A 27,693-nucleotide genomic window follows, 5' to 3' on the forward strand; every position below is an offset into this window, starting at 1 on the left:
TACCCATCCACAGGACAGCATGCGCCCCTGTGAGGGCGGCTGAGGCCCACGGGAGGTGAGGGAAGGAAGTCAAAGAACCCCGACTCCCATGCTTGTCTCTCCAAAATGATCTCAGACCTCTGCAGTCACGCGCGCACCTACACACACCACGTGCACGGGGCTCCTGTCTCAAAGCGCTGCCACGGGAGCCACCCAGAGCAGCATAAGGAGCCTTTCCAGTGGAATGGAACAAACAAGCCCGCCCACACAGACACTCATCAAGAACAGTAAGGTACCTTATAGAAATTAAGAAAAACTATGCCTTTTAGTTGTGATTTATCAGATTTATTTACCACACCAATGCCACGTTAGCCTCCTCATTAGCCCGTTTGTTGCCCTATCAGCAGTGCCAGGCAGGGTTAAACCTTGGTTCAAAGCCTTTCAAAGACTGAACCTACCCCTTGGAAGGAGCCCTGTGAGAGCCTGGGCTGGAAGCTGCAGCTCTCTGGACCATCTGCTGTCCCCAGCTCGGCTCCAGGCTCCTGGGCTTCACGGGGAGGACCGAGGGGGCATGTCTCTCCCAGTCCACGTCCTGCCTTCTCGTTAACCTGGGCCGCAGAGACGCGCTGCAGGTTTGCTCTGAGCACAGAGCAGCATCTGGGGAACGTGGAAAACGAAGTGAATGTGGGGAAGGGTTCCTGCCAGTCCTGCTCCACCGTCACCAGGGCTCAGCCCACACTCCACCCAGCGATGGCGCCGGGAGCTCCTGCCTGACTGAAAAGTGGAAGGGCGACAGTGGCAGAAACTCAGAACAACAACAAAAGGGACAATGTTGTCCACGGCCATTGGTATAAAACTAGGAGCTCTAGCAACTCAGTTCAATAAACAAGTACAATAGTGAATATTTTGGTAAACAAAATGTAACAAATGGGTTGCTCAATAGTAGATAACTGTTCTCTTTTCTAACTCAGGGTGGAGAGTTTCCATTCAGAGTCCACAAGCACTAGTCTGTGTGGCCACGTGGAGCCTGAGAAGCCCCTCCCTCTGAGGGTTCTCCACGCGTGGTCGGTACAGCACCGGGAGGTAATTCAGCACGAACAACAGGGACAGCCAGACCCTCGCTCGTGACAACACCGGTCTCCCAGGCAGACCAGCGTTAGTCCTTCTTGTCCCCGCTCGGAAGCTGGCTTCTCGTGGTCCTCAGGTTGTTCCAGACCTCTGTGTACATCAGGGTCCCGATGAAGACAAACAGGGTGCCCAGCCAGTGCCACCTGGTGAAGGGGTTCTGGAAGTACAAGATGGAGAAGATGAGGCTCACGAATTTGCGGAGGGTGACGACGAGGGTGACGGTGAGCGAGGTGCACTCGGTGGTGAGAATGAAGACGCCCCGAATGCACACGTACCTGGAGAGACAGGGTTAAGGCGACTTTCTGTATACCCTGAGATCAGCTGGGGGCACCTTCTACAGGGCTCTTGGCTTAAATGTTCATATTCCCAGAACCAGACAACCTAAGGGCCGGTGGTGGCTGATCTGAGGCTCCTTGGTAGAACGTTCGGCAGAATTCCCATCCTGCCATTCCATTTGTGGATCCAACTCTAACTGCCTAAAACCTCCCATTAGTCTGATTCTGGTTTCTTAATTAATTTGAAATGTTTTTCAGAATTTAGCGGCAGTTTGTGAAACATCCCAGGGTGCTAGAAAACTCCAGGTAGAAATCACAGACCATGCACGTCATATATGAATTCCCGACTTCCTCACAGTGCCCTGTGACCTACGTCACCACTGTCATCTCTCTGCCTCCCGCCAAGGAGCTCACCGGACAGGCCTTTCTCCTGCTCACTGCCTAACAGCAAAGCAAAAAGGACACTCACATCACCGCACTTAGAAACAAACATTCTCATGCCAGAATAACCCGGAGAAGCCCCCACGGCCAAGGGCACAAAGGATACTGAGTGACGACGTTCATGAAGAGGTAGAACCACATGATGGGCACTGTCACGCCAAACACCGGAACTTGATACGATTCTGCAAAGATCACGAGGTGGGAGAGTCGTTATCACTTTTGATTGCTAAAGGTTTCACCTTTTTGAACACAGTTATACAGACTGAACATACAGATACAGCAGAGTTACTTCCCTTGCAGACAGATCTGGCCCATAAGCCACTTGATCTTCCTCAATTCTGGGCTAAATCAGCCTCAAGAGTCATTAGGCCCTGGCTGGTTGGCTCAGCGGTGGAGCATCGGCCTGGTGTGCGGGGGACCCGGGTTCGATTCCTGGCCGGGGCACATAGGAGAGCGCCCATTTGCTTCTCCACCCCCCCCCTCCTTCCTCTCTGTCTCTCTCTTCCCCTCCCGCAGCCAAGGCTCCATTGGGGCGGAGATGGCCCGGGCACTGGGGATGGCTCCTTGGCCTCTGCCCCAGGCGCTAGAGTGGCTCTGGTCGCAGCAGAGCGATGCCCCGGAGGGGCAGAGCGTCGCCCCTGGTGGGCGTGCCAGGTGGATCCCGGTTGGGCGCATGCAGGAGTCTGTCTGACTGTCTCTCCCCGTTTCCAGCTTCAGAAAAAAAATACGGAAAAAAAAAAAAAAGAGTCATTATACTGCTTGCTTTACAGAGAAAGGCTATGTCAGAGACATTCCAATGACGTGGTCTTACCCGACCACACACGAGGACAGATGAGCAGTAACTAAAGGACATTTGGAAATTTTGTCAATCCTACTAGTAATCAAAGGATTCTAAATTAAACTAGGTGGTAGCATTTTATATCTATTAAGTTAGCCATTAAAAACTTACAGACAATATTCTAATTTGGCAAGGTAAAAGTGGAAGCCACAGCTGTTCAGTTGGTGGTAGTATAAACTGGTATTTTTTTTTTTTAAATCAACTTCGCTATTCTTTTAAGGGGCCATAAAAGTATTGATACCATTCTTAGGAATTAATCTTAGATAATTGAAAAAAAAAAGTTCATTCATTTCCTAAGTGTAACTTAAGGAAAAACTGTGACTCAATCTAAATCTCCAATGATAGAACAACAGCTATGTATCAAAGGTGCTTTGACTAGATGAGGCGTTCTATATACACCTATTAAAAAATCATAAAGATTACATGTAGGCACAGAAAACTCAGAATGAAATAGAAAAGGGAAGTATAAAGTATACAACTATGTAAGAATGTACGTAAATAGTGTCTGGTAGGAAATTGGTAAAAGGAAATTAGCTGATGTGAGGGTGATGGAATTTTAACTTTCCTTCTTTTAAATATACTCTTATGTTAGTTTTACATAATGAGGTTTGCGCAGTGAATATTTGGGAGGAAACCAAGTACCCATGGTTAAAGAGAATAAGGACACAGTCATCCTCTAAGACGGGTTAGGAACCTATGGTTTGCAAGCCAGATGTGGCTCTTTTGATGGCTGCATCTGGCTTGCAGACAAATCTTTAATAAAAAAAACAAAAAAAAAACAGGCCCTGGCCGGTTGGCTCAGTGGTAGAGCGTCAGCCTGGTGTGCGGGGGACCCAGGTTCGATTCCCGGCCAGGACACATAGGAGAAGCGCCCATTTGCTTCTCCACCCCCACCCCCTCCTTCCTCTCTGTGTCTCTCTTCCCCTCCCGCAGCCGAGGATCCACTGGAGCAAAGAGGGCCTGGGCGCTGGGGATGGCTCCTTGGCCTCTGCCCCAGGCGCCAGAGTGGCTCTGGTCGCGGCAGAGTGACGCCCCAGAGGGGCAGAGCATCGCCCCCTGGTGGGCAGAGCGTTGCCCCTGGTGGGCGTGCCGGGTGGATCCCGGTCGGGTGCATGCGGGAGTCTGTCTGACTGTCTCTCCCCGTTTCCAGCTTCAGAAAAATACAAAAAAAAAAAAACAACCACGTTAAAAATATAAAACATTCTCATGTATTACAATCCATTCATTTCCTACTGCTCATGTTCATGGTTGCGGGTGGCTGGAGCCCATCACAGCTGTCTCCGGAACAACACCAAATTTTTATCGGATAATGTGTAACATACACAGGTTGTTGTATGGCTCCCACGGAATTACATTTTAAAATATGTGGCATTCATGACTCTCTCAGCCAAAAAGGTTTCCAACACCTGCTCTAAGAGGCATTCCTTTTATATCGCTAAACTGTTTTTGGAGTTTGAAATATACAGCCCAACAGGAAATTCCAACAAGGTGATATTGAGATCTGGATTGGAAAAGAACATTAATTTTCTCTGGCAAAAAACAGGAGTCCATCTTGATAAACAGAATTTGTTAGAACTGTCCATCTGGACCAGTGGGACATCCCAGTAGTCTGGTATTCTATCATCTTTGAAACATTCCGCAAGTATTGGAATGAAAGTAGAGTTAACAAATGCTATTAGTGTTTAATAACTTCAGAGATCCAAAGTATCCATGTGCTGAGCAATCAGTATGGCATAAAATATTTAGATGAACACGCAGCCCTCTTAGATAATCAAGGATAATAGGTACATTTGAGATGCTAAAACTCAAGAAAAGAAAAAAATGTATATTTAACTTAGGGATGATTCTAAAAATGTTCAGGGAAGATTCTAAAACACACACACACACAGGGAAGATTCTAAAACACACACACACACACACACACACACACACACACACACACACACACCTAGCACTGTAACTTTTATAAGCAGCATTCTAGTAACTAAATCTAAATCAATCTATAGGAATTTGATAGTGGGTTTATTTAGCTCTTAGCTATGTGGGAACTGTCAGAAAACTTAAAAATCACTGTCAAAAATTAGCCATATGTTGCCTGACCAGGCAGTGGCACAGTGGGTAGAGCATTGGACTGGGACGCGGAGGACCCAGGTTCAAGGCTTGAGCACAGGCTCATCTGGTTTGAGCAAGGCTCACCAGCTTGAGCCCAAAGTCACTGGCTTGAGCAAGGGGTCACTCGGTCTGCTGTAGTCCCCTCCCCCCAGTGAAGGCACGTAAGAGAAAACAATGAGCAACTAAGGTAGTGCAACAAAGGAGATGCTTCTCATCTCTCTCCCTTCCTGTCTGTCACCAAAAAAAGAAAAACCAGCCATATGTCAATTATATCTTAAAAAAAAATCAGGAGTAAAAACTTTCTTACTACCTTCGTCACACCTTTTGGGGTGACAAGATGGGAGGGGCAACGCTGCAAACTCTGAGCAGTACAGTGTCCCAGCTCGTGAGCAGGTGGCAAACAGGCTGACTGAGCACCTATGTCATTTTACAAAGCACACTTCCTAGATGTGAGCAACAGAAAGCCTGGTATTTTAAAAATGTTTATTTGTTCCTTGTGTGTTTGTCTTTTAGTAGCTAATCAGATTATGTCAGCTAATTTCAAGTTAACTGGCAATTTATGGCTAATTGATTATAGAGTCTCTTTATTTTTATTTTATTTTTTTAATTTTTCCGAAGCTGGAAACGGGGAGGCAGTCAGACAGACTCCCGCATGCGCCCGACCGGGATCCACCCAGCACGCCCACCAGGGGGCGATGCTCTGCCCCTCTGGGGCGTCGCTCTGCTGCATCCAGAGCCACTCTAGCACCTGAGGCAGAGGCCAAGGAGCCATCCCCAGCGCCCGGGCCATCTTTGCTCCAATGGAGCCTCGGCTGCGGGAGGGGAAGAGAGAGACAGAGAAGAAGGAGAAGGGGAGGGGTGGAGAAGCAGATGGGCACTTCTCCTGTGTGCCCTGGCCGGGAATCGAACCCGGGACTCCTGCACGCCAGCCGACACTCTACCACTGAGCCAACCGGCCAGGGCCGAGTCTCTTTAAAAGTAATAGCCAGCTTACACCGCAGACTTCTGAACCGACGCTGCATGTTCCGGCCTCCTAACTGAACTGTCCTCGGGGACAAAGCCGCGCCATTGTTCCTGCTTCCCGGTCCCAGGGAGTCAGAACTGCACCTGCCTCTCCGGCAGGAAAGGATGGACAGACAGAGCTGCTCTGTGCCCACCCTCTGCTGTGTGTTGTCACCATTTGTGTGCATTCTGAAAGCATCAGACCTTCCCCATTGAAATGTGCACACAAATCCCAAAGCAAAACCGAACATCTGAGGGTGCTCTTACTTCATTTGCAGGTAATTGAGAAGCACCTGTAAAAGCTTTTGCTGCTGCAACTGCTGATTAATGCACCACGTTCCTGGGAGGTAGAACGGGGGTGTTTCAAGGGAGCCGGATGATTTGGACACAAAAGCAGTGGTCGAGTCACGAGTAAAAGTGGAACTCTGCCTCAGACGCTGTCTGAGGATGACCCCCACTCACCAGACTTATTGAAGAGAAGTGCATGGTCATAGATGTCAGAAGCCAGGAAGATGAACCCAGGCAGTGGCAGGGCGTGCTATGGGAAGAAATAGTTCACATAAATTGAAATGTAAAAACATTACAGAAGAATTAGAGTAGCCTTACAGTGATCCAAAGTTTTACAAGTTCTTTGACAAGCAATATCAAAAAAGAAATGTACCCAATGCTTCTAACCACTTGACACTGTAGACCAGGGGTTCCCCAAACTTTTTACACAGGGGGCCAGTTCACTGTCCCTCAGACCATTGGAGGGCTGGACTATAAAAAAAACTATGAACAAATCCCTATGCACATTGCACATATCTTATTTTAAAGTAAAAAAACAAAATGGGAACAAATACAATATTTAAAATAAAGAATAAATTTAAATCAACAAACTGACCAGTATTTCAGTGGGAACTATGCTCCTCTCACTGACCACCAATGAAAGAGGTGCCCCTTCCGGAAGTGCGGCGGGGGCCAGATAAATGGCCTCAGGGGCCGCATGCGGCCCACAGGCCGTAGTTTGGGGACCCCTGCTGTAGACACAGTGACTAAAAATGACAGTTCTTTCCCTTGTAGAGTGTGATGGTCATCATCACACAAACCAACAAAAACGGAGCTAAAATCCTTTCCTCAACAAAAGGGTCTAGGCAACTTAAAGGCCCAGTCTTCCATCCAAAGGGTTTGTTACATTTTACTAATGTTGAGAACAGTTAAGCAAATAAAATGGATTTAAGAATGATAAAGACTGTGAGTTCAGATTTCAGGGAGTGTAGAAAAGCAGCAGGAAGAGACTGGAAGGCATGATGTCAGGGAAGAAAGAAATGAATAGAAAGTGGCGGCAGAGGAAACAACAGGGAAGCAAAGATTAAGGTTCTTGACAACAGCCCCCCAAGATTGGTAAGGAATCCCCCTCATTTCCTCATCCCTACGGGCCACCTACCGTTCTAAAGGAAAGATGTAAGACAGAATCTTTACTCTCTCAACTCCCAGCTCCAGCCAAGTCAGTCAAATTGCTTGTCTACAACTTCAGTACAAAAAGGTGGCAGAGCAGGAAATCCTGAGCTCCTGCCCTGGGGAATTCCACCACCTGACCCCGAGGGGCTGTGCTTCACGCCAGGAGTGAGGGAGGAGGCTCTGGTCAGTGGTTCAAACCACAGCAGCTGAAGCCTATATAATCCTATAATTCTACGTAAACTCTCCCTAAAATGAACAAGGCCACCTGGGGGGTGTCTCCTCTCACACATCTTCCCCCTGGCAGGTTGTGAGTGGAACTCATCTCCGTCTCCATATTGGTTGGAGCCTGCTGTCACCTGCAGGAGCAGGGGGTGAAGGTCCTGTCTCTGCGGCAGCCCGGTCGGCAGACCCTGAGTGACCGTGGCCACCCCGTGGTGACAGCTGTGCTCAGGACGCACCTCGGCAGCCTATGAAGGGCACTGCAGTCCAGGGGGCCCAGAGCCCTGTCCTGGACAATAAACGGACCCTTCAATGACCTCAGAAGGACGGCCTGTTACATCTGACATAGCTGTTCCACTAACAATCCCGGTAACGGCTCAGGAATTCTCATCCGCACAGGTTCCAGAACTTACGTTATAAAACAAAGCCTCCTTGGAGTGTTTCCCAAACTGTTTGTACAGAGTCTCCTGGAAAATGCCCATCCGCGCCGACAGCAGGAGCGCAAACGTCAGCGCCGCGATGCCTATAAGACAGACAGCGGGTTACGAGCTGCCTGTGCTGGTCGTTTCCAGGCATTTTCTTATAGAACACGTGTTGGTTGGTTAAATGCTCTACAAATATCACAAACTAAATGTAGAATGTGTACAAAATTTTAAAAAGAAATAAAAACCACAACATTACCATTCAGTCCTTTAATTTTCTACACTTCTCTAAATACATTTGAGTGTATTTTATGCTAAGCCAGGATCATAATGAGTATACAGCTCTATATCTTGCTTTCTTTATGATCTTTTCCCTGGATTTTCCTTCAGGACATTCATTAAAATTTTTTCAAAAGTATGATTTAATGACTACATATTACTCTAGTATGTGGATGTACCATACTTAATGCCTTACAATATGACAATGGTTAATTCCAAATATTTCATCTTTAAAATCAATATACATCCTTTTACATAAATCCTTTTCTAAAATGTTATTTCCCTAGGATAAATTCTCACAAATGGAATTACTCAAAGGTTGTAGACATTTAATAATCTCAACAGATAAATTATTCTCCAGAAAGACTATGTCAATTTATACTGTAACCAGTTATATATGAAAATGGTTGTCCTGCTGCACCCTCAGCAGCAAGAAGAACATCATTTATTATCTTGCCAGTATAATGGATCAAAAATTAAAAGGTACTGCAAAAAAATAAAAAGTACTGCATTCTGGTTTCAAGTTGCATTTCGATTATTAGACTAGTAAAGCCAAACATAAATTACTGGACATTAATTCCCCCCGTGTTCAGAACAGCCATCCAGAGGGGGTAAAGTTTCAAAGCCAGTGAGCAGTGAGAATATAGTTCTTCCACTGCTGCTTCTCCTTCCCACGGGCAGTCTCAGCCTGTTCCAGCTGTCACTGGATGGAAGGGGTGTCCCCTCCGCACCGTACAACACGAGGGCCACGCTCTACAGAAGTTATCTAAGTCCACAAAGAGGTGCTTGTACTTTTAAAAATTCCCCAGGAGAGTCTGCCAATCAGTCAGGTTTGGGAACATTGCCACGCGGAGCAGCAAACGGCTGGAGAAAATCAGATTTGAAGTGGGTCCCCTGGAAATGTAGTAAGCTGCTGTTGTATGCCTTTCTGATGGCTCTACCAGCAGGCAGAGCACGAGGAGGGGACGGCACCACGAGAGCATGTGCAGGGCAAACGAGCCCATCCTCATCTTCCTGTACCAGTGACAATAAGGGAAACATAGCTCCCTGTCACCGGACACGCAACCATGAACCTGGGCATTTCCTGTTCTATTTCACACACTGTGGTCCGGAGCTATATGATCCTGGGTGCCTTTCTTCTGTGGCATAATTTGTTTTACTGCAGTTTCTTGCCAAGAAACATGTCCCCTGGGAGAAAACTGGGCAAACAGAACTGCAAAGGCAATTATCTTGATTATAATTACCACACCTACCTAGTAACCACCACGTGAATGCCTGGAACCCGTCATCCTCGCTCAGGCTGGGCTGGGAAGTCTAGGGAATAAGAAAAACGACAAGGTGGCGAGATCAGGGCTACATGCAGTGGGGCTGGACACAAGGGACGTACTTGGCACCCACTTCCCTCCCCTCTTCTTCGTATCATTAATAAGGACCTGGGTCCCAGGACAAGCAGTGACTAAACGATGTGTCCACTGATTCTTACCACCTGCTTTGCTGACATGGACGTGCAGATAAAGATCCCCACTGACACCAGGGCGATGGAAGAATACTTGAATATGCTGTACCTGCAAAAGAAAGGACAGGGACCCCTCAGGGAAGCACAGACACTGTTTCCACGGGACATTCTCAGGCAGATGGTGCCCGAGTGTACAAGTCACCTCAATGTGATGGCGGGGTCGTTTCTAGGAGAGTCCATGTAAGTCCATGCGTGCGGGGGGAACTCAGTGCCAACTGGGTCCTGGTGTTGCTTACAATGGTTTCTAATAGTTTGTGGACCGATCGTTTCATCAGAAAAAGAAAGGGCACAGACCAGACAAGACATTCCATTCTGCTCTTGAGAGTCCAAATGAAAGCCTGGCCCAGATCCTTGCGCCTCTGCTGCTATTCTGTGTGCAGGAGCCCAACCCCACGTGGGGAGGCACACGCCACGCCAGAGCGAGGACTCTCAGGGACACGCGGCAGGACTTGGGACTCGGAACTTAACCTGAGTTCATTTCAGGGGATGATTTCTTTCTTTCTCAAGTCTCTGAATGACTTACATGTTGTTTTGAAATGTTGGCACAATTGGCTAATAAGATGACTAGCAGTAATAACAGAGGCAGCTCACATTAACTAAAGTAGTATCATTAACATCCCTCTCAGGCTCGGTAATCAAGCAAAGACTTCGGGCAAGGATGAAAAGAAATAAAAATCATGGGGCAAACCATCCGAGGTTTCTACTCAAATGCTTTGTACGGTGCTGGCTGCGGCACCTCGTAAAAGGCCAACAGAACTAGCAAAGGCAGCAGAGCGAGGGGCCAACAGCACTGTGCCAGACGAGAGCGGGGAGACAGCTATTCAAGTCAGGGAGCTCTTCAGTCTGGAGAGATCAAGACAGAGAGGTTTATAACTCAGGCCTCAAAAACAGTAAACAGCAAGGGTGAGATACAGATTTGGTCTTCAAATCCTACAATGAGGAACACACTACCAGCTTGGGGAAGGGGCTTCTACACCAGATAAATAAAAAGAAATAAGTGTAAAAAGGTAATATAGGGAACCACTTTGGGGTTGGAGCTGCCATCCTAGAAAACTGCTTTGTATATCTCATGCCTCAAACCTGTGCCATGTAAAGACAGGGCAAAAATCACGTGTGGGCTGGGCCTAAGGCCACACTGTGCCCCAAAGAACCCTTTGGAAAGATAACAAGAAAGCGGAAATGATGACGACAGGCCTGATCATTACCTGGCTGAAAATTAGAAATATTGGAATTAATGTCACTATGTAGCTTACCTGCACCAACAGAAACACCTGCCTTTTATGATGTAATTACTCCCCTTCTCAAAAATACATCTTGCCTGTGTCTCCTAATTGGAACACGATTTGGATTTCAGTCTGAATCAGTGTTTCCCGAATAGCTATTCTTTTTTTTAATCTCAAATGACTGTTGCCTCTTGCTTTGGCCTTTTATTTTAGTATAACTTACTAATCCGTGATATTAGCTAGTTGAGGAAAGTCTTGCTTTCTGGTTCATCCAAAAGGTTGAGACAGAAACAAGATAATTCCTTTATTAGGAATATTCTTTCTAATAAGTATGACTGTTCCTTAGTCATTATGTTGTACTGATGAATGTCTTCTATGACAGCATTGTCTCATACAAGTGTGACATTGAAAATGTCCCACACTGGGCTCTCTAAGACAGTCACCACTAGCTACATGCGGCTACTGAGCACTTAAAATGTGACTAGTGCCCTGGCCAGTTGGCTCAGCAGTAGAGCGTCAGCCCAGCGTGTGGAGTCCCGGGTTCGATTACCAATCAGGGCACACAAGAAAAGCGTCCATCTGCTTCTCCACCCCTCCCCCTCTCCTTCCTCTCTGTCTCTCTCTTCCCCTCCCGCAGCCAAGGCTCCACTGGAGCAAAGTTGGCCCGGGCGCTGAGGATGGCTCCATGGTCTCTACCTCAGGCACTAGAATGGCTCTGGCCTCAACGGAGCAACACCCCCTGGTGGGCATGCGGGTGGATCCTGGTCAGGTGCATGTGGGAGTCTGACTACCTCCCCACTTCTAACTTCAGAAAAATACAATAAAAAATGTGACTAGTAACACTGAGAACCTAAATATAATATTTAAGTAATTCAAATGTTAAAGGTAAATAGTCGCATGTGACTAGTGGTGATCATATGGACAGTGAAGTTCTAGATCAACTGGCTTCATAGTTTAGCATAAATCTAACAAGTCAATGACAAGAGCTGATTGTACACAGAAAATGCTACTCTAAAGCCACAGCTGGGATCTCTTACTTGCTCAACTGCTTCAGGAATGTCCGTCACTGTCACAGAACGAAGAAACAAAGAAGGCCAAGGGCACGCTATCTCCACTAGCAGAAGAGGAACTCACATAAGCAGCTTATAGACAGGCTCAGCGCGTGCCTCCTCTACATAAATTACAAAGTATATTGTTTACCTTTTCTTCAAAATGATAATTCCTAGAATCATGTTGGCAATCAGAGAACCCTGTAAAAGGAGACAAGCGTTTCAGTGCACTGGGGAAAGATAACAGGATTCATAATAAATGTGAATGTGGACAAGAGGGCGAGACAGCTGGAAAGGAGGTGGTTAGGATGAATCGCTGGTCAGGCCCAGGTGTTGTCAGGATGGCAACAAGTCTAAACCATGAAAATCTCGCTTGCAAAATAATAAAAGCTTTTAAAGATGACAAGGAAAATAAGAATGATCCATTCTCAATAACTAGTCCTAGTAAGAATAAATTATATCACACTTATATTTGTCAAATTTTCCATCCATCTTATTTCTAAAGAGCTTTAAACAAGCTTTTCGTCACCCCTGGTTTTCATGAAGGGAAGCTGCACAGAGATCTGTCTCCTCCCTGGAAGGGCGTCTATACATCATCCAGTGCTCACTGAAAGTCTATCTGCTCAGTGCTCTGATGGTCATTGTCACAACTATAATTAGCTCTGGGAAGTCCTTTTAGGAATAGCGCATTAGACCTCACAAAAATCTCAGACCACATGGAAATGTAATTCCAAGAAACATCTATTTTGCATTCTGCAATGCTAACTTCAATTTCCCTTGAGGCTTTCCTGCTCTTCAGGGAAAACTGTTCCAATGTGCAGGGGTCCCCAAACTTTTTACACAGGGGGCCAGTTCACTGTCCCTCAAACCGTTGGAGGGCCGCCACATACAGTGCTCCTCTCACTGACCACCAATGAAAGAGGTGCCCCTTCTGGAAGTGTGGCAGGGGCCGGATAAACGGCCTCAGGGGGCTGCATGCAGCCCGCAGGCCATAGTTTGGGGACGCCTGAAATGAAATACAGCCCTCTGACCACACCTGAGAAAAGGAAAACATCTCCACTGCTTTGGGGGAAACACACTTTCATCAAAAACCTCCCTTTATTTAATTATGTCAAGTTCTGCTTAAAAAAAAAATCAGAAGAGAGGAGGGTCTGTTTCATCTACTAGAAGTAAATGTAATTTTATGGCGGAAAGAAACAAAAAGCGAAAAGTTAAATACTATTCATAGCAAGTTTGTTTTTCAGCTGTGACTCCAGACAGGATCCAAAGGGGAGTGTTACCATCTCTTCTCTGGGTTTTATGGAGACTACTTTACCCTTTTGTGTTAGCCTCCTAAGGCACTGCAGCAGCCTTAAAAGGGCTTAGGAAAGAGCGCGTAGCAAGTTTGAATACAAAAATCAACCAGATGAGGCCCTGGCCGGTTGGCTCAGCGGTGGAGCGTCAGCCTGGCGTGCGGGGTACCCGGGTTCGATTCCTGGCCAGGGCACATGGGGGAGGCGCCCATTTGCTTCACCCCCCCCCCCCTCCTTCCTCTGTGTCTCTCACTTCCCCTCCCGCGGCCGGGGCTCCATTGGAGCGAGGGTGGCCCGGGCGCTGGGGATGGCTCCTTGGCCTCTGCCCCAGGCGCTGGAGTGGCTCTGGTCGTGGCGGGGCGTCGCCCCCTGGTAGGCAGAGCATCGCCCCTGGTGGGCGTGCCGGGTGGATCCCAGTTGGGTGCATGTGGGAATCTGTCTGGCTGTCTCTCCCCATTTCAAGCTTTGGAGGGGGTACAAAAAAAAAAAAAAAAAAAATCAACCAGATGAAAGAAATGAAGGGTAAAAATCGTTTTCTCAGAAAAATGTTAACTTTCCTTTTATCAATCGCCCATAAGATGGCAGATAAAGCCCTGGCCGGTTGGCTCAGTGGTAGAGCGTCGGCCTAGCGTGCAGAGGTCCCGGGTTCGATTCCCGGCCAGGGCACACAGGAGAAGCACCCATCTGCTTCTCCACCCCTCCCCCTCTCCTTCCTCTCTGTCTCTCTCTTCCCCTCCTGCAGCCGAGGCTCCATTGGAGCAAAGATGGCCCGGGCGCTGGGGATGGCTCCTTGGCCTCTGCCCCAGGCGCTAGAGTGGCTCTGGTCGCAACAGAGCGATGCCCCCTGGTGGGCGTGCCGGGTGGATCTCGGTCAGGCGCATGCAGGAGTCTGTCTGACTGTCTCTCCTCATTTCCAGCTTCAGAAAAATACAAAAAAAAAAAAAAAAAAAAAAAAGATGGCAGATAAATAAAAGTAAACCTTCTACTTTCGTATTCCGCTCATTGCCTTGGTTCTCGGGTCAGGCGGAAGTCGGCCTATGCTCATTCAACTATGGACCTGGTCTCACACCCTGAACGTTACTGCTTATGAGGCCGTTCCCCTTTTGCTGTGTGTAATCTCCCCACCCAGTACTTTCCACAGGAACATGCCCGTGTGAGCTGGCGGTACTTACAGATCTGAATATCATGTGCAGGGGCATGGCGATGTTGAGGTTCAGAGCGTAGTTGTTCACCACACTGACCGTGAAGAACATGGTCACCATGATGGCATAGTACCTGAAATAAGTGCAGACGTCACAACCAGCTTATCATGCAGAACCGACTTTTTCAAGGAAATCAAACACAGAAGGGACTATTGTATATATTTTTTTAGTTAAAGTATTTTGCAAAAAAAAAAAAAAGTATTTTGCTTCTTTTCCTCTTAAGGATTGTATCACTATTATAATTTGAAGTCAGATAATAAGTACCTATAAAAAGACTTTGCTAAGGCCAGACTAATGTGGAAGAAGTTGAAATTATAGAGTATGTTTCAAGAAACACTGTTTTAGTATGTTTCAAGTACATAAAGCAACTGAAAACTAGGCTTCAAAAATGTTACCTAATAGACATCAATAGGTTTTTAAAAGTAAATGGAGAGGGCCTGACCAGGCAGTGGTGCAGTGGATAGAGCGTCGGCCTGGGACGCAGAGGACACAGGTTCCAAACCCAGAGGTCGCCGGCTGGAGCGCGGGCTCACCAGCTTACCCCTGAGCACTTGTGAGAGTGGGCACCATGCACAACACAGAGGTAGAAGCTGAAATGGAGGGATAAGGAGGCGCTAGCAGGAGGCCACCCAGTTAGGACACTTTTATGAGAGCGAATGTGTTCCTGAACTGCACTGGCAGCCACAGTGGGGAGAGAGAATGGGCCAGAGGAATCCAAAATTGTGGGAGCTCCCCTGTGATGGAAAAGCAGGTCTTCAGAGCAACAAGTTTTATGCAGACACTAAAGCCAACAGAAACAAACAAAAAAGGACTGAGAATATTTAGCATCACATTGGGATATTTAAAGATACAATATACCAACAAGGATGAGCCTTAACCAGTCCCTGCATACATTCATACCAGAATGTCCCCCTCCAGGGGATTAAGTGACACTATCCCATTACATACTCACAACTGGATGGGTTACATATTTACTTCACGCCTCTCACAGCAAGAATACTGAGTTTTCAATGCATGGCTTATTGTAAGAACTGTTTTCTATTTGTCTTCACGAGTACAATTTTGCAAATTTGGACTCATGGACAGAGATCTGGAATCAACAATTCTGCCTTAGCTTGCTAATCATTTTCTTTTAATTGAGGTGAAATTCACGTAACATACAATCAACTCTTTTAAAGTGAACAATTCAATAGCATTTAGTACATTCACAATACTGTATAACTACCATTTCTATTTATTTTCAAAAGCCGCTCGTTTATTAAAAGGAACAATGACATATGTGATATTAGTTAGCATATGTGATAACCTCAGGATAGCATACAGAACTAGTTAAAAAACCAGTGATCATACTAGACCTTTAACTGACCATGGACTACCCAGACACACACACACACACACACACACACACACACACACACACTGTTGTCTCCATCACAGTTATTTGAAGTGTTGTGGCAGGAATTTTAGTCTAAATATAGGCTTCCTGGAGTTTCACAACATTCTAAATTCAGAAAATGAGTTATAACTATACTGATGTCTTTGATACAAATCTCATAAAAGGTTGTCACATATTCTTTTTATATAAGTACCAGAAAAGCTCTTAACTTTAAAAAGAAAAAAAAAAGTTAAAAGAGACTTCAGTGGACCCTACCGTATTGGGATGGCCGGCCGCTTCCTGCCCAGGTCAGCTTCAAAGAGGAAGCCTTCCATCGCAATAAATAAAAACTGTGCGAAAGTCACGATGTTCCCGCATCCCGGGTGCTTCCTGTGCAGGGATAAAAAAGAGGAGCAAAATCCTGAGATAAAAGCCATGACTTATGTGAACAGTTCCCAGTTCTCATAACGCATGGTCACACACATTGAGCAGTGCACCTCCCAGAGAAGAATGTCAAACCTTAGCCGGCTCTTCTGCAGGTATAGCAGGCCATTAATTAGAAAGGGTCACTCTGCTACACTCATTCCTAGAACTGACACAACTTTCCCAGTATACCGCAGGAAGTTGGTCAGAGAGTCTTTGTGGGATCTTCACTTGACCAAGGGGACTTGAGTCAGCCCTAGTCAGCTTAGGCAGCAAAGCCCAAGGATGGAAATGTGCTTGTCTCTCCTGGAAATGTTTCTATTTCCTGCTGACCGGGAATCTCCCAGACCGCTGTCAATCAAAGATCTGTATCCATTGTTGTTGACAGGGACATTACCTTAGTTCCCCCATGGGCGCACAAAAATATACAAGTTCTTAAATACAGCCATCCGGCATAACCAAGCAGAAGCCATTCTCGTAGAGCTATGCTTACTAGGTGAAGTGCACCTGTGCTGCTGCTACTCTTTAGGCGCAAATGCCTATGAAAGTTTACCTGAAAACCACTGCTTTATATTCAATTCAATGATTTCTTTTAGCATTTACATTCAAGGGATAGAGCTAAAGGTTGCAGGAATCTGTAAATAATCATGTAAGACATGGACCTCATTCAAGGAGCTGATTAAACCGTTAGCCTCAGTGAGTGACAGGAGAAGGAACCTGAGTTCTAGAAAGTTCCGAGCACAGTCTATGCAACTTGAAAAGCCTCTCCGCCCAGTTCAGACTGGATTGGTCTGCGGTAGGGCCCTCGAATCTGTACTTTTGAATGTTTCCCACTGATTCTAATGTACAACCAGAGCTGAGAACCACCAGTGTAAGTCTGGAGAAAGATCCAGGAACACAGGTAGGAGGCAGAAGGTGGGGAGTGGTGTGTGTGTGTGTGTGTGTGTGTGTGTGTGTGTGTGTGTGTGTGTGTGTGTGTGTAAGATGCGCAGGTAATTCTCGTGAGCTGACACAGGTTGAGAAGGACTATGCCCCACAGTGGCTAAAAGTACGCAGTGCCGTGCAGGATGCAACTCTGTCCCTTACCCTGGGACCATGGAAGTTCACTGCCCTATCTACAGCTGGTTGTCTTGTCTTTAAAATGGGAACAGTAATAGTGCCCAGCTCCCTGGTGTTAACTGCAGAGCAAATAAGCCCGTCCCTGAGACACTTCTCCCTCAGAGAGTCTTCCAGGGAAGGAAAGGCAAAGACTAGACGTCTAGGACAACCAAGATGTAGGACCTTGCATATTATCAGGTCTTTAATTGAAGCCTAGTAACCTTTCCACAGATATTTTTAGTGACCGTTTTTCTCACCTATAAAACAAGTGACGTATTTAATGTTGTAGTGAGGATTCAATGAGAAAATACATGCAGGTGCCAAGCCCAAGCCTCGGCCCAGAAGGGACTCGGAAGCGTCCTTGCTTTCCCTTCCTTTGTCCCCTTACCAAAAGCTTAGGTGTGTGTGTGTGTGTGTGTGTGTGTGTGTGTGTGTGTGTGTGTGTTTTTACTATATTTGCAGTTGTGCAGCCATCACCAAATGTAACTTTAGGACACCTCCAAAGGAAATCCCAAACCCATTAGGAGTCATTTCCTATCGGCTCCTTGACAGCTCTATCTACTTTCTCCATTTCCGTAAGATTTTAAAATTTCCCTAATATGCTCACATAATTCACTTTCTTTAATAAAAAATCAACTACAATCCTTGGCTGCTTGGCTCAGTGGTACAGTGTCAGCCCCGTGTGTGGAAGTCGCAGGTTCGATTCCCGGTCAGGGCACACAGCAGAGGTGCCCATATGCTTCTCCACCCCTCCCCCTCTCCTTTCTTTCTATTTCTCTCTTCCCCTCCCGCAGCCAAGGCATCATGGGAACAAAGTTGGCCTGGGCACTGAGGATGGCTCCATGGCCTCTGCCTCAGGAAGTAGAATGGCTCCAGTTGCAGTGGAGCAATGCCCCAGATGGGCAGAGCATCGCCCCCTGGTGAGCATGCCAGGTGGATCCCGGTCGGGCACATGAGGGAGTCTGTCTGTCTGCCTCCCTGCTTCTCACTTCAGAAAAATACCCAAAAAAAAAATCAACTACAGAACTTTTCAGAACATGCTGTTATATAGATGCAATAGAATTATTTATTTTAACTTAAATAATTTGTTTTAAAACTTCAGAGTAAAACTTGGGCCCCCTTTTCCCTAAATCACTTGTCCTATTGAACTTCAATCCTTGGAAATTATAATCACTAACTGCGAACAGTCTCTCCGACTTTGAATTCTCTTCGGCAAGAATCTAAATTCTTATCTTGTTTAAAGGCAACTTTGAAGAGAAAGAATTGGGCAAATAGTTTATGTCTTTTGCTATCTCTTATTTTAGATTTAGAAAACTTTTCTGATGATTTTCTGATTCATCATTAAGCATGTGACTAAAATAAAATGGTAAAAACATTTCAGATTGTTTTCCTAAGACACACAATATCTTGCCTACTTAGCTAATACACATCTCCTCAGTCCTTACTTCACATCTGCCCTTGTGCTTTGTATTTTATTTGAGATCCCAATTATAGGTATGAACATCAGAAAGAAAAACCTAAATTTGCTTTCCAATTTGGAGAAAATGACTTAAAAAGTTCACTTCTCCTGCAAGTCGCTTTAGCATCTCCTTGTGTATTTATAGTGCTCTCCTTGTCACTTACAGGGCGCCCAGTGGCTTCCAAGGAAGTCATATCGAAAGCACAGTTCCTGCTCTATAAAAATTTATGAGCTGTGAAGTCCCAAAATAAAGTCAACAAATTCTGAGGCCAAAACGAGAATGGACTTGAAAGACCATCCAGTGCAAGCAGCTCTTAGTTTATTCATCTGCAACACGAGAAGTTGTGAGTTGCCCAAGCAAATCAGGAAAAAGCAGCTATTCAGCCTGGTGTGCCATTCATTAATTAACAAACGTACCTCTAGCCACCTTCTAAAAGCCCATTGCTGCATGCAAAAAATCCAAATTTAGGAACAAAAAAATAAATGATTCATTTACAAATTATTCAAAGTGGTTTAAATAGAAGCTCCCTTAATGCATGAAAACATTCTGTCAAGTTAGAGTAATCCACAACTTTCCGGAACTCATAAACAAGGTATACCTGTACTGAATTATGAGTGTGCCTATGAATCTCATTTAATCCTTCAAAACCACGTGAGGCTGGTAGAGCCATCACCACCCTTTTATTGTTGAGAAAACACACTTGGAGGATTAAGTAATTTAGCCAAGGGCTCATAACTAGTAAAGAGCTTCAGGTGCTAGCAAAACTGACATCACACAACCTTTGACAAGATTTCAATTAATGGTATATTCAACACAAATATTACACAATTATTCTCTGACCTTTATTTGGCTGGTCTGCCTTTATCTTTTTTTTTTTTTTAATCAATCTCAAGCAACCTTTCTTTGAACTGTATCAGCCCCCAGCAGGATACATTTTTTCCTCCATATTCCTCACCACCTACTCTTAAGCATGACAAGTGACAGCTCTTTCCCATACTTTCTGCTAACAAAATTTCAAGCTCAGTAACTTCAAACACTATCCCAATACATGGTATCATGAAGATAAAATACATTTCTAGTAGGCATCACGTGAGGAACTGGGTGACCAAAACCTAGGCTGCTCAAGTTCAAAATTAACCAGCAGGTTGAAAAAGATATTGGACTAGGAGTTAAGATATCCTGGATCCCAGTTTTGCTCCTGCCACTTACAAGGAGTGAAAAACCATCTAAGTTCTTGGAAACTGTTTCATTTTCAGCAAAACAGAAATGATCATTCTTGACCTATCTCGTACACTGATTGTTCTGATGGTCAATGGAGATCAAGTGTCGATTCAGAAACACGGTGGTAGATAGAACACCGACGGCATTTTACAGCAAGGAAAAAAAGGAGTCCTGGAGAGGCTAAATAATTTTTAAAAGTCACATGACCCAGGTATGATAAAGCCAAGAATGAAATTAATAATTGAGATTTTTTTTTAATCCCCTGACTCTTCTAAGAGGACTGTTGCCCTTTTTGTAACAGTTTCTTACCCACTGAGCTTTGCACATTATTACTCAACATTATTTGCATTCCATCTAAATAAAACTAACCTAGTTTCTTTCACTTTGGTACAGTTCCTAGCTAGCTGCTTCCCCGGGGCCCCAGGTAACACTGGTTTAGAGCATTATATGTTTCAGGTGTGTGACATTAGAATACGACATCTGTGTGTAATACCTCACGCTCACCACCTGAAATCTAGCTTCCACTCATCACCCCTCTGACCCGTTTTGCCGTCTCTCCAGCTGTCCATTTTCTAAATGGTTAAAAAAAAATCATACACATTTTAAGTGTACGACTCAATAAAACATCTGCATACAGCATCGTCGTGTGCTTAACTACCCAAGGTCAAGGCTCTCTCCTTCCCTATTTACCTCCTCATTGCCCACTTGCACTTCCCCATCCCTTTCCCTCTGGCCATCACCACGCTGTTGTCCCTGGTGTCATACATATAGTATATATACTTTCTGCTTAATCTCTTCACCTTTTATCACCCTGCCCCCTAACTCACTCCTCTCTGACAGCTGTCAATCTGTTCTAAGTATCTATGCTTCTGTTTCTATTTTGTTTAAATTATTTTGTTGATTAAAGTCCGCATCTTAGTGAGATACTATGGTATCAGTCCTTCTCTGATGGGCTTACTTCCCTTAGCATAATAATCTCCAGGTCCATCCACGCTGTCACAAAGGGTAAGATTTTCTTTCTTTTTTTTTTTTTTGCATTTTTCTGAAGCTGGAAACGGAGAGACAGTCAGACTCCCGCATGCGCCCCACTGGGATCCACCCGGCACGCCCACCAGGGGGCGATGCTCTGCCCATCCTGGGCGTCGCCATGTTGCGACCATCCTGGGCGTCGCCATGTTGCGATCAGAGCCACTCTAGCGCCTGGGGCAGAGGCCACAGAGCCATCCCCAGCGCCCGGGCCATCTTTGCTCCAATGGAGCCTTGGCTGCGGGAGGGGAAGAGAGAGACAGAGAGGAAGGCGCGGCGGAGGGGTGGAGAAGCAAATGGGCGCTTCTCCTGTGTGCCCTGGCCAGGAATCAAACCCGGGTCCTCCGCACGCTAGGCCGACGCTCTACTGCTGAACCAACTCGCCAGGGCCAAGATTTTCTTTTATACAGCCAACTAGTATTCCACTGTGTAGATGTACCACAGTTTTTTTGCCCACCCACCTCCCCATTCTTAATTTATAAAGTTACATCTCAAAATACATCTTAAAGCTGAAACTGCTCTCTCTGGGTCAATTAGATGGACTTTCTACACAAAGAAGAACGGGTCCTACTACACCCCTGAGAGGCAATGTTTGGGCAAAGTTCTCATGACCATCTTATCCATAAGGGTAATAAAACAGGTGCTTTGAGGGCCACTTGAACACACACGACACTTTCTTTGGAGTGTGCACCGAATCAAACTGCTTTACAAGTCGCAAGGCTTCGCTGGAGCCAAACGTGGCCCTAGTATCAGCATGCAGAAAATTGCTGAAGGAACCATGGGATCCGCCACCAGCTCCCTGGAGCCATCACGTGAGAACTCCCTGGAAAAAAGGGATGACCACAGCATCCTCCCTCCGCCAGGGCCTCCTCCGAGGGATTCTGTGACACCACTGGGCGGGACAGCGGGCAGTGCGCGGGAGGAAGGAGTGGCCGGCCCGGCGGGGTCCCGGGCAGCGCAGCGCCCACGGGCGCGGGCCGTCCCAGCCCGTCCTCCGTCCCCCGGCGTTCTCAAGGCGGCCCCGGGCCCCGGGAGCGGCCCGCGGGGGTCACTCACCTGACTAAGAGCTCCAGGAAGATGACGTTACTGCAGCAGCCTGCAAAAACCAGGCCCACCGCGAAGGGCGGGCGCATGGCCGGTGCAAGGGAAGGGGAGCGAGCGCGCAGAAGAAGCGCCGCCTAAACCGCTACCCCAGGAAACCGGGATGCCTCCCCGGCCGCGGCACAGAACATCGCCACCTTCCCCGAGCGCTGCGCTTCGCTGGGGCAGACGCAGTTTCTCCTTCCCCGGCCACCGCCACCAACGCCGCTGGCCGAGAAGCGGCTGTAGTTCGCTGTCAGCCCCGGCCCCATTCATCCAAGGGGGCGTTCTGGTCCCGGCCAGACTACATATACCAGAATGCCGTGCCTCCTACGTCACGCGGGACGTGGCCTGTCTCCGCTGGGCAGCTCCACCAGACAGAAGGGCGGCGTGGCCCGTCATGCCTCGCGCGATAGGAAGCCGCGGGGCTTGCTGGGAAGTGGAGTTCCAACCCTGTGGATAGTTTTTTAGGAGGATTCCAAAGTCTCGGGAACACGTGCATCATGGTCTCAACAAACACAGCCCGCGGCACTAGAGCTGCGGACTTGTGATTGATCGTTATAGCGCTTGAAACAATTCTCCAGAACTGAGTGAAAAAAATGCCTCTGAATTTATTTTTCTATATTTTGAAAGGAAACCTGGAGTCGGGAAATTCTGGGATTAGATCTTTTGGCTCAGCTACTAATCTGCTCTGCTGCCTCAAGCAACTTCTTTGAGACTTCGTCTCATCGTTGGTAAAATTGGGAGCAGTAATGCCCATCTTATCGCTTGCTGTGAGAATTACAGGCTATGATCACCTGGGGAATTTGTTAAAATGTGGGTTTTAATTCAGAACATGGGCAGTTTGCCCTGTGATTCTGCATTTCCAACAAGTTTCTAGGTGCTGCTGAGGCTACGGGTCTGCGGACCTCACTTTGAAGAGTAGACATCTGTAAAACACTTGACTCGGGAGACTTCTCTACCTGACCCCCCTTATTGGTTCTGGAACGTCCCGCCCACCTAACTTCTCCTTAGTCTCCTCCTTCCCCTTAGCCTACAATTATGCTCAAATTAATTTATCTTTCTCCTTCACTTCCCACCCAGTATCTACAAGGAGTAATCTATATTCATAGTCTGCTTTTTGTTGTTGCTGTTCTGATCAAAGCCAGAGTTTTGAAAATAGTTTCATTTAGAGTTCTACTGACCAATTGTCAAAATCATATACTTGAATAATCATATCTTGTTTATTGTCGTTTAGTTATAATGTTGAGATGCCGTAGAACTTAACTCTTGCTTCTATCAAGTAGCCAATGGCAAATTGTTTTTATTATATACAACTGTGACTTTAAAGTCACAGTTTCCAAGAACCTATCAATGAGTACAGTGAGTACTGTACCCAAGTCTTACTTGATCTTGCAAATGGCTTTTGACTATGAAAGCTCAATCCTTCTGACATTCTCTTGCCCCTCTACTTACATGACACGAGTCTCCTCCTTCTCTATTTCTGTGACTTACCTTTTTCAGTTTTCTTTGTGTACTTTCCTCCTCTGCCCACTGAACTCTCCTTCCAAAGTTCCATCATTAGTCCCCTCCTTTTATTACCCTGAACACATTCTGTTGGTGATCTCATTTCCATAACTTCTACATAACTATATGTCACTGTAATCCTACACGTACATATATGTACATCCCCAATTTCCCTCATGTCTTAATGTTTCCAACTGCTTATTTGACATCTTCAACAATGTGATGTCTGCACTGGTTGGTTAGCTCAGATGGTTAGTGTGTTGTCCCAATATGCTAAGGTTGAGGGTTCAATCCCTGGTCATGGCATATACAAGAATCAACCAGTAAATGCATAAATAAGTACAACAAATCTCTCCCCCGCCTCAAATAAATTAAAAAACAACAACAACAACGGTGTGATGATATCTGAGGAGGGGACCTTTCTGCTCACAAAAGCTTTGTGCATGTAGCTTTTCAATGCACCATTGCCAGCTCCCTCCTGTTTCCTCAGCACTCCATCCATACCTAAACATTCCAGCAGTCATGGTGCATTATAGTTACCTGTTTTTATGTCAGCTCCCCCACCCCCTCTAGACTGTGCTCCTTTGTGGACAGGAACCAAGAATAACAAATTCATCTCTAGATCCTTAGCATCATAGACAGTGACTGGTATGTAATGTGTACAGATATTTTTTTGTTGAATAAACGAATGAGCTTGACTTACTTCAGTAAAATAATTCACAACTCATAAATTCAACAAATATGTAATATTTTTCAGCTTGACGTATTTAAAAAACTCAAACATCAAAAATGCAGTTCAGTGAGGCACTAATGAACTCTATGAGGCACCTTCTGGGGTCCAGCTGGGACGCCAGTCCATTGTCAGGAAGCTGTTGGTGGGAGTAGTGTACTCTCTAGGAAGGTGTTGGTGGGAGTAGTGTACTCTCTAGGAAGCTGTTGGTGGGAGTAGTGTACTCTCTAGGAAGCTGTTGGTGGGAGTAGTGTACTCTCTAGGAAGCTGTTGGTGGGAGTAGTGTACTCTCTAGGAAGCTGTTGGTGGGAGTAGTGTACTCTCTAGGAAGATGTTGGTGGGAGTAGTGTACTCTCTAGGAAGATGTTGGTGGGAGTAGTGTACTCTCTAGGAAGATGTTGGTGGGAGTAGTGTACTTTCTAGGAAGCTGGCTGGGGTCCTGGCAGTAAGCATCTGTAAGAGTACTGTTGAACTCACTCAGGTGAGTGCCATACTATGTCCTACCGGCTGCAGGAACAGGAAGAGAGGAAAACAGGCCAGAAACAATGAAGGAAGCCCTTTCCTCCTATGGTGCTCCTGCAGCCCCCTCCCTGACAAAGCGCGGCATAGCGCCACCTGGTGGGAGAGAAATGCTTGCAGGACTCCGCTCCAGCATCACAGCCAGGCCATGAAGGGTGGATTTTGGAAGTCTGTACATGGACAACTGGAACACCTGGGGTTTTTTTTAGGGGTTACTTCAACTTCAGTCAATAGTTTAATTGTTTCATCATAAAACCAAAATCATGAAGTATAGACATGGCTTCATCTCCTAGACTTTGTTCTTCTATTTCCTTTCCCAGAGCTCAAACTTCTATCATTTTTGAGTAAATAACATCTTCTTAAACGACAGCTGGGCTCACCCTGTTTAAACCTTTGTACAATCCTCTTCCCTTGTGAGGAAGGACCTGCTGCCCTGAGAGTGGTCATTTTTCCCCTGTGTTTTATCTGTCAAGAACTTCTGCTTCAACTTCCAGCTACTTAGACACATTTGGAATCATTTATAGAATCCACTTAACCAAGTTGTTGACCCAAAATCAGGATGACTCCTGTGGGACACTGCTGGACAAGTGTCCTCAAGTTGACAATCCTACAGAAATTTTTCATTTGTTTTAAAAACTTGTCTTCCATATCCATTACATGAGAATGTTTTTCTCCTCCCTTTATGACATAAATCTTGAGGGGCTTGGAGCTGTGCACAAGAAAGGAACACTATAAATACACTTAAGGTATTTATAGAGCCAAATATTTTGTTGCTAGTTTTATAAATCATATTCAAGCACTGCCCGGTGTTTTGATAGAATAATATAATCTAGCTTCTTCAAGGATGTTATTAAAAGACAGATTTTATTTTTCAGAGTACTGTACTATAGTTAAGGCACATAGAGTTTTGACTACGAAGGAAATCTTCTTGGCCAGAATGTTAGTGGCACAAGGTCAAGGATTTTATCTTATAAGCCATAGTGTCCTCCAAATCTAGATGGCATCTGGCTCTTAGTAAATATTCAGTAGGTAATGGTTGGAAGAAGGAAGGACAGAGGCAGATAGGGTTGGGGGTGGAGGAAGAAGAAGGACCTTTAGAAAAACCAGCTCCTTTTATAGGGACTCTTATACATAAGACAGGAGAGGGGTTGAGCATGGTACCTGCCATGGGAGAGTCTACTAAGTGGAATAACCACCTCAAGGAACAGTCTTCAGTCCCCAGGTTGTGGGCGAACTAGTGAATGGCAGGAACTATCGCTGCTTGATTCAGGCGCCTCACTGTTCCCCCTTCGCTGCTGCTGAATTGATGTTTATTAAACTGTATTATTGAATTGAGGAAAAGACACTGTTATGCCACCTTTAGAAAAAGAACAATGTCAGAGAACTGTCTTTTACATAAAGTGTAACATGTCTCAAAGATATTTACTGAACTACCCCCCCATAACTGAAAATATTTGAAGGAAAAGAACAAACAAATGTGATCGGTTAATTTTCATTTTTCTACACTGGTTCTGTCATCTTTTCCCCATCTCAGGTATTAAGTGTATGTGAAAATGTCACCAACCCACATTTGAAACATGCTTTGATCTGTTCCAAAGGGTGACTGTTTCAGTTTATAAAAGACTCCACACATAGCTCTTCTACCCCTCCATCAACTATGTGATGTATGTAGATAGGGGACATTATTCCCAGGAGGAAATCTGAGGGTCAGAAAGGTTAAGTGTATTTCCCAGGGCTCACAAATTTGAATGCCTATGGAGCCAGGCAGGTAAGGTCAATGTGTGAAACTGATTATAAAACATGGGAGTTTTGTTGGGGAATTGGTAAGTGTAAGCTCTATTTGAATACATTCAAGTTCACTTTTAACTTTTTTTTTTTTTATCAGGGACAGAGGGAGAGTCAGAGAGTGGGATGGATAAGGAGACAGGCAGAACGAAGAGAGATGAGAAGCATCAATCATCAGTTTTTTGTTGCGACACCTTAGTTGTTCATTGATTGCTTTCTCGTATGTACCTTGTCTGTGGGCCTTCAGCAGACTGAGTAACCCCTTGCTCGAGCCAGCGACCTTGTCCAAGCTGGTGAGCTTTTTGCTCAAGCCAGATGAGCCCATGCTCAAGTTGGTGACCTCAGGGTCTCGAACCTGGGTCCTTCCGCATCCCAGTCCGACGTTCTATCCACTGCGCTACCGCCTGGTCAGGCTACTTTTAACATTTTTTATTTTTGGCCCTGGCTGGGTGGCTCAGTGGAGAAAACCATCAACCTGGCACACCAGAGGTTGTGGGTTTGACCCCTGGTCAGGACACATATGAGAAGCAATCGGCAAGTGCACAACTATATGAAACAACTAAGTGAAACAACTGTTCTTGTTCTCTCTCTCTCTTCCCCTCTCTCTTACTCTTTTTTCCTCTTTCTCTCAAATCAATGGAAAAAAATTTTTTAAACTTTTATTTTTAATTGTGGTAATATACACATAACATGAAATTTACCATCACAACCATTTTTAGGGATACAGTTTAGTGGTATCAGATACGTTTACATTCTGCAGCCATCACCACCATCCATCTCCAGAACTCCTTTCTTCTTGCAAAACAAACTCTGTGCCCATTAAGTAATTGCTCACCCTTCTTTCCTACCCCCAGCCCCTGGCAACCATCATTCTAACTTTCCTGTCTATGAATTTAACTTCTCCAGATGCCTCATGAAAGTAAAATCATACAGCATTTGTATTTTTTTTTTTTTTTTGTGACTGGCTTATATCACTTAGCATAATGTCCTCAAGGTTCATTCATGTTGTAGCATGTTCAGAATCTACTTCCTTTTTAAGGATGCATAGTATTC

The 27,693-nt window shown here is 45.7% G+C and overlaps 1 protein-coding gene and 1 non-coding gene across 2 annotated transcripts; both read right to left on the bottom strand.

The window, feature by feature from the left end:
- Positions 1–285: 285 nt before the first annotated feature.
- On the bottom strand, positions 286–22,466 carry SLC35B4 (solute carrier family 35 member B4). The gene is made up of 10 exons (XM_066362741.1): positions 22,077–22,466; positions 16,069–16,182; positions 14,388–14,490; positions 12,075–12,124; positions 9,619–9,700; positions 9,389–9,449; positions 7,848–7,957; positions 6,238–6,313; positions 1,930–2,005; positions 286–1,382 (listed from the first exon to the last, which is right to left on the bottom strand). Exons 1-10 carry the CDS (start codon positions 22,151–22,153, stop codon positions 1,136–1,138), a joined length of 996 nt encoding a protein of 331 aa, XP_066218838.1. The 5' UTR covers positions 22,154–22,466; the 3' UTR covers positions 286–1,135.
- On the bottom strand, positions 13,166–13,286 carry LOC136396165 (small nucleolar RNA SNORA26). The gene has a single exon (XR_010749570.1). It is a non-coding gene; the product is annotated as a small nucleolar RNA SNORA26 (small nucleolar RNA).
- Positions 22,467–27,693: the final 5,227 nt, after the last annotated feature.

Source organism: Saccopteryx leptura, chromosome 2 (assembly GCF_036850995.1).
Source record: "Saccopteryx leptura isolate mSacLep1 chromosome 2, mSacLep1_pri_phased_curated, whole genome shotgun sequence".
Taxonomy (NCBI): Eukaryota; Metazoa; Chordata; class Mammalia; order Chiroptera; family Emballonuridae; genus Saccopteryx; species Saccopteryx leptura.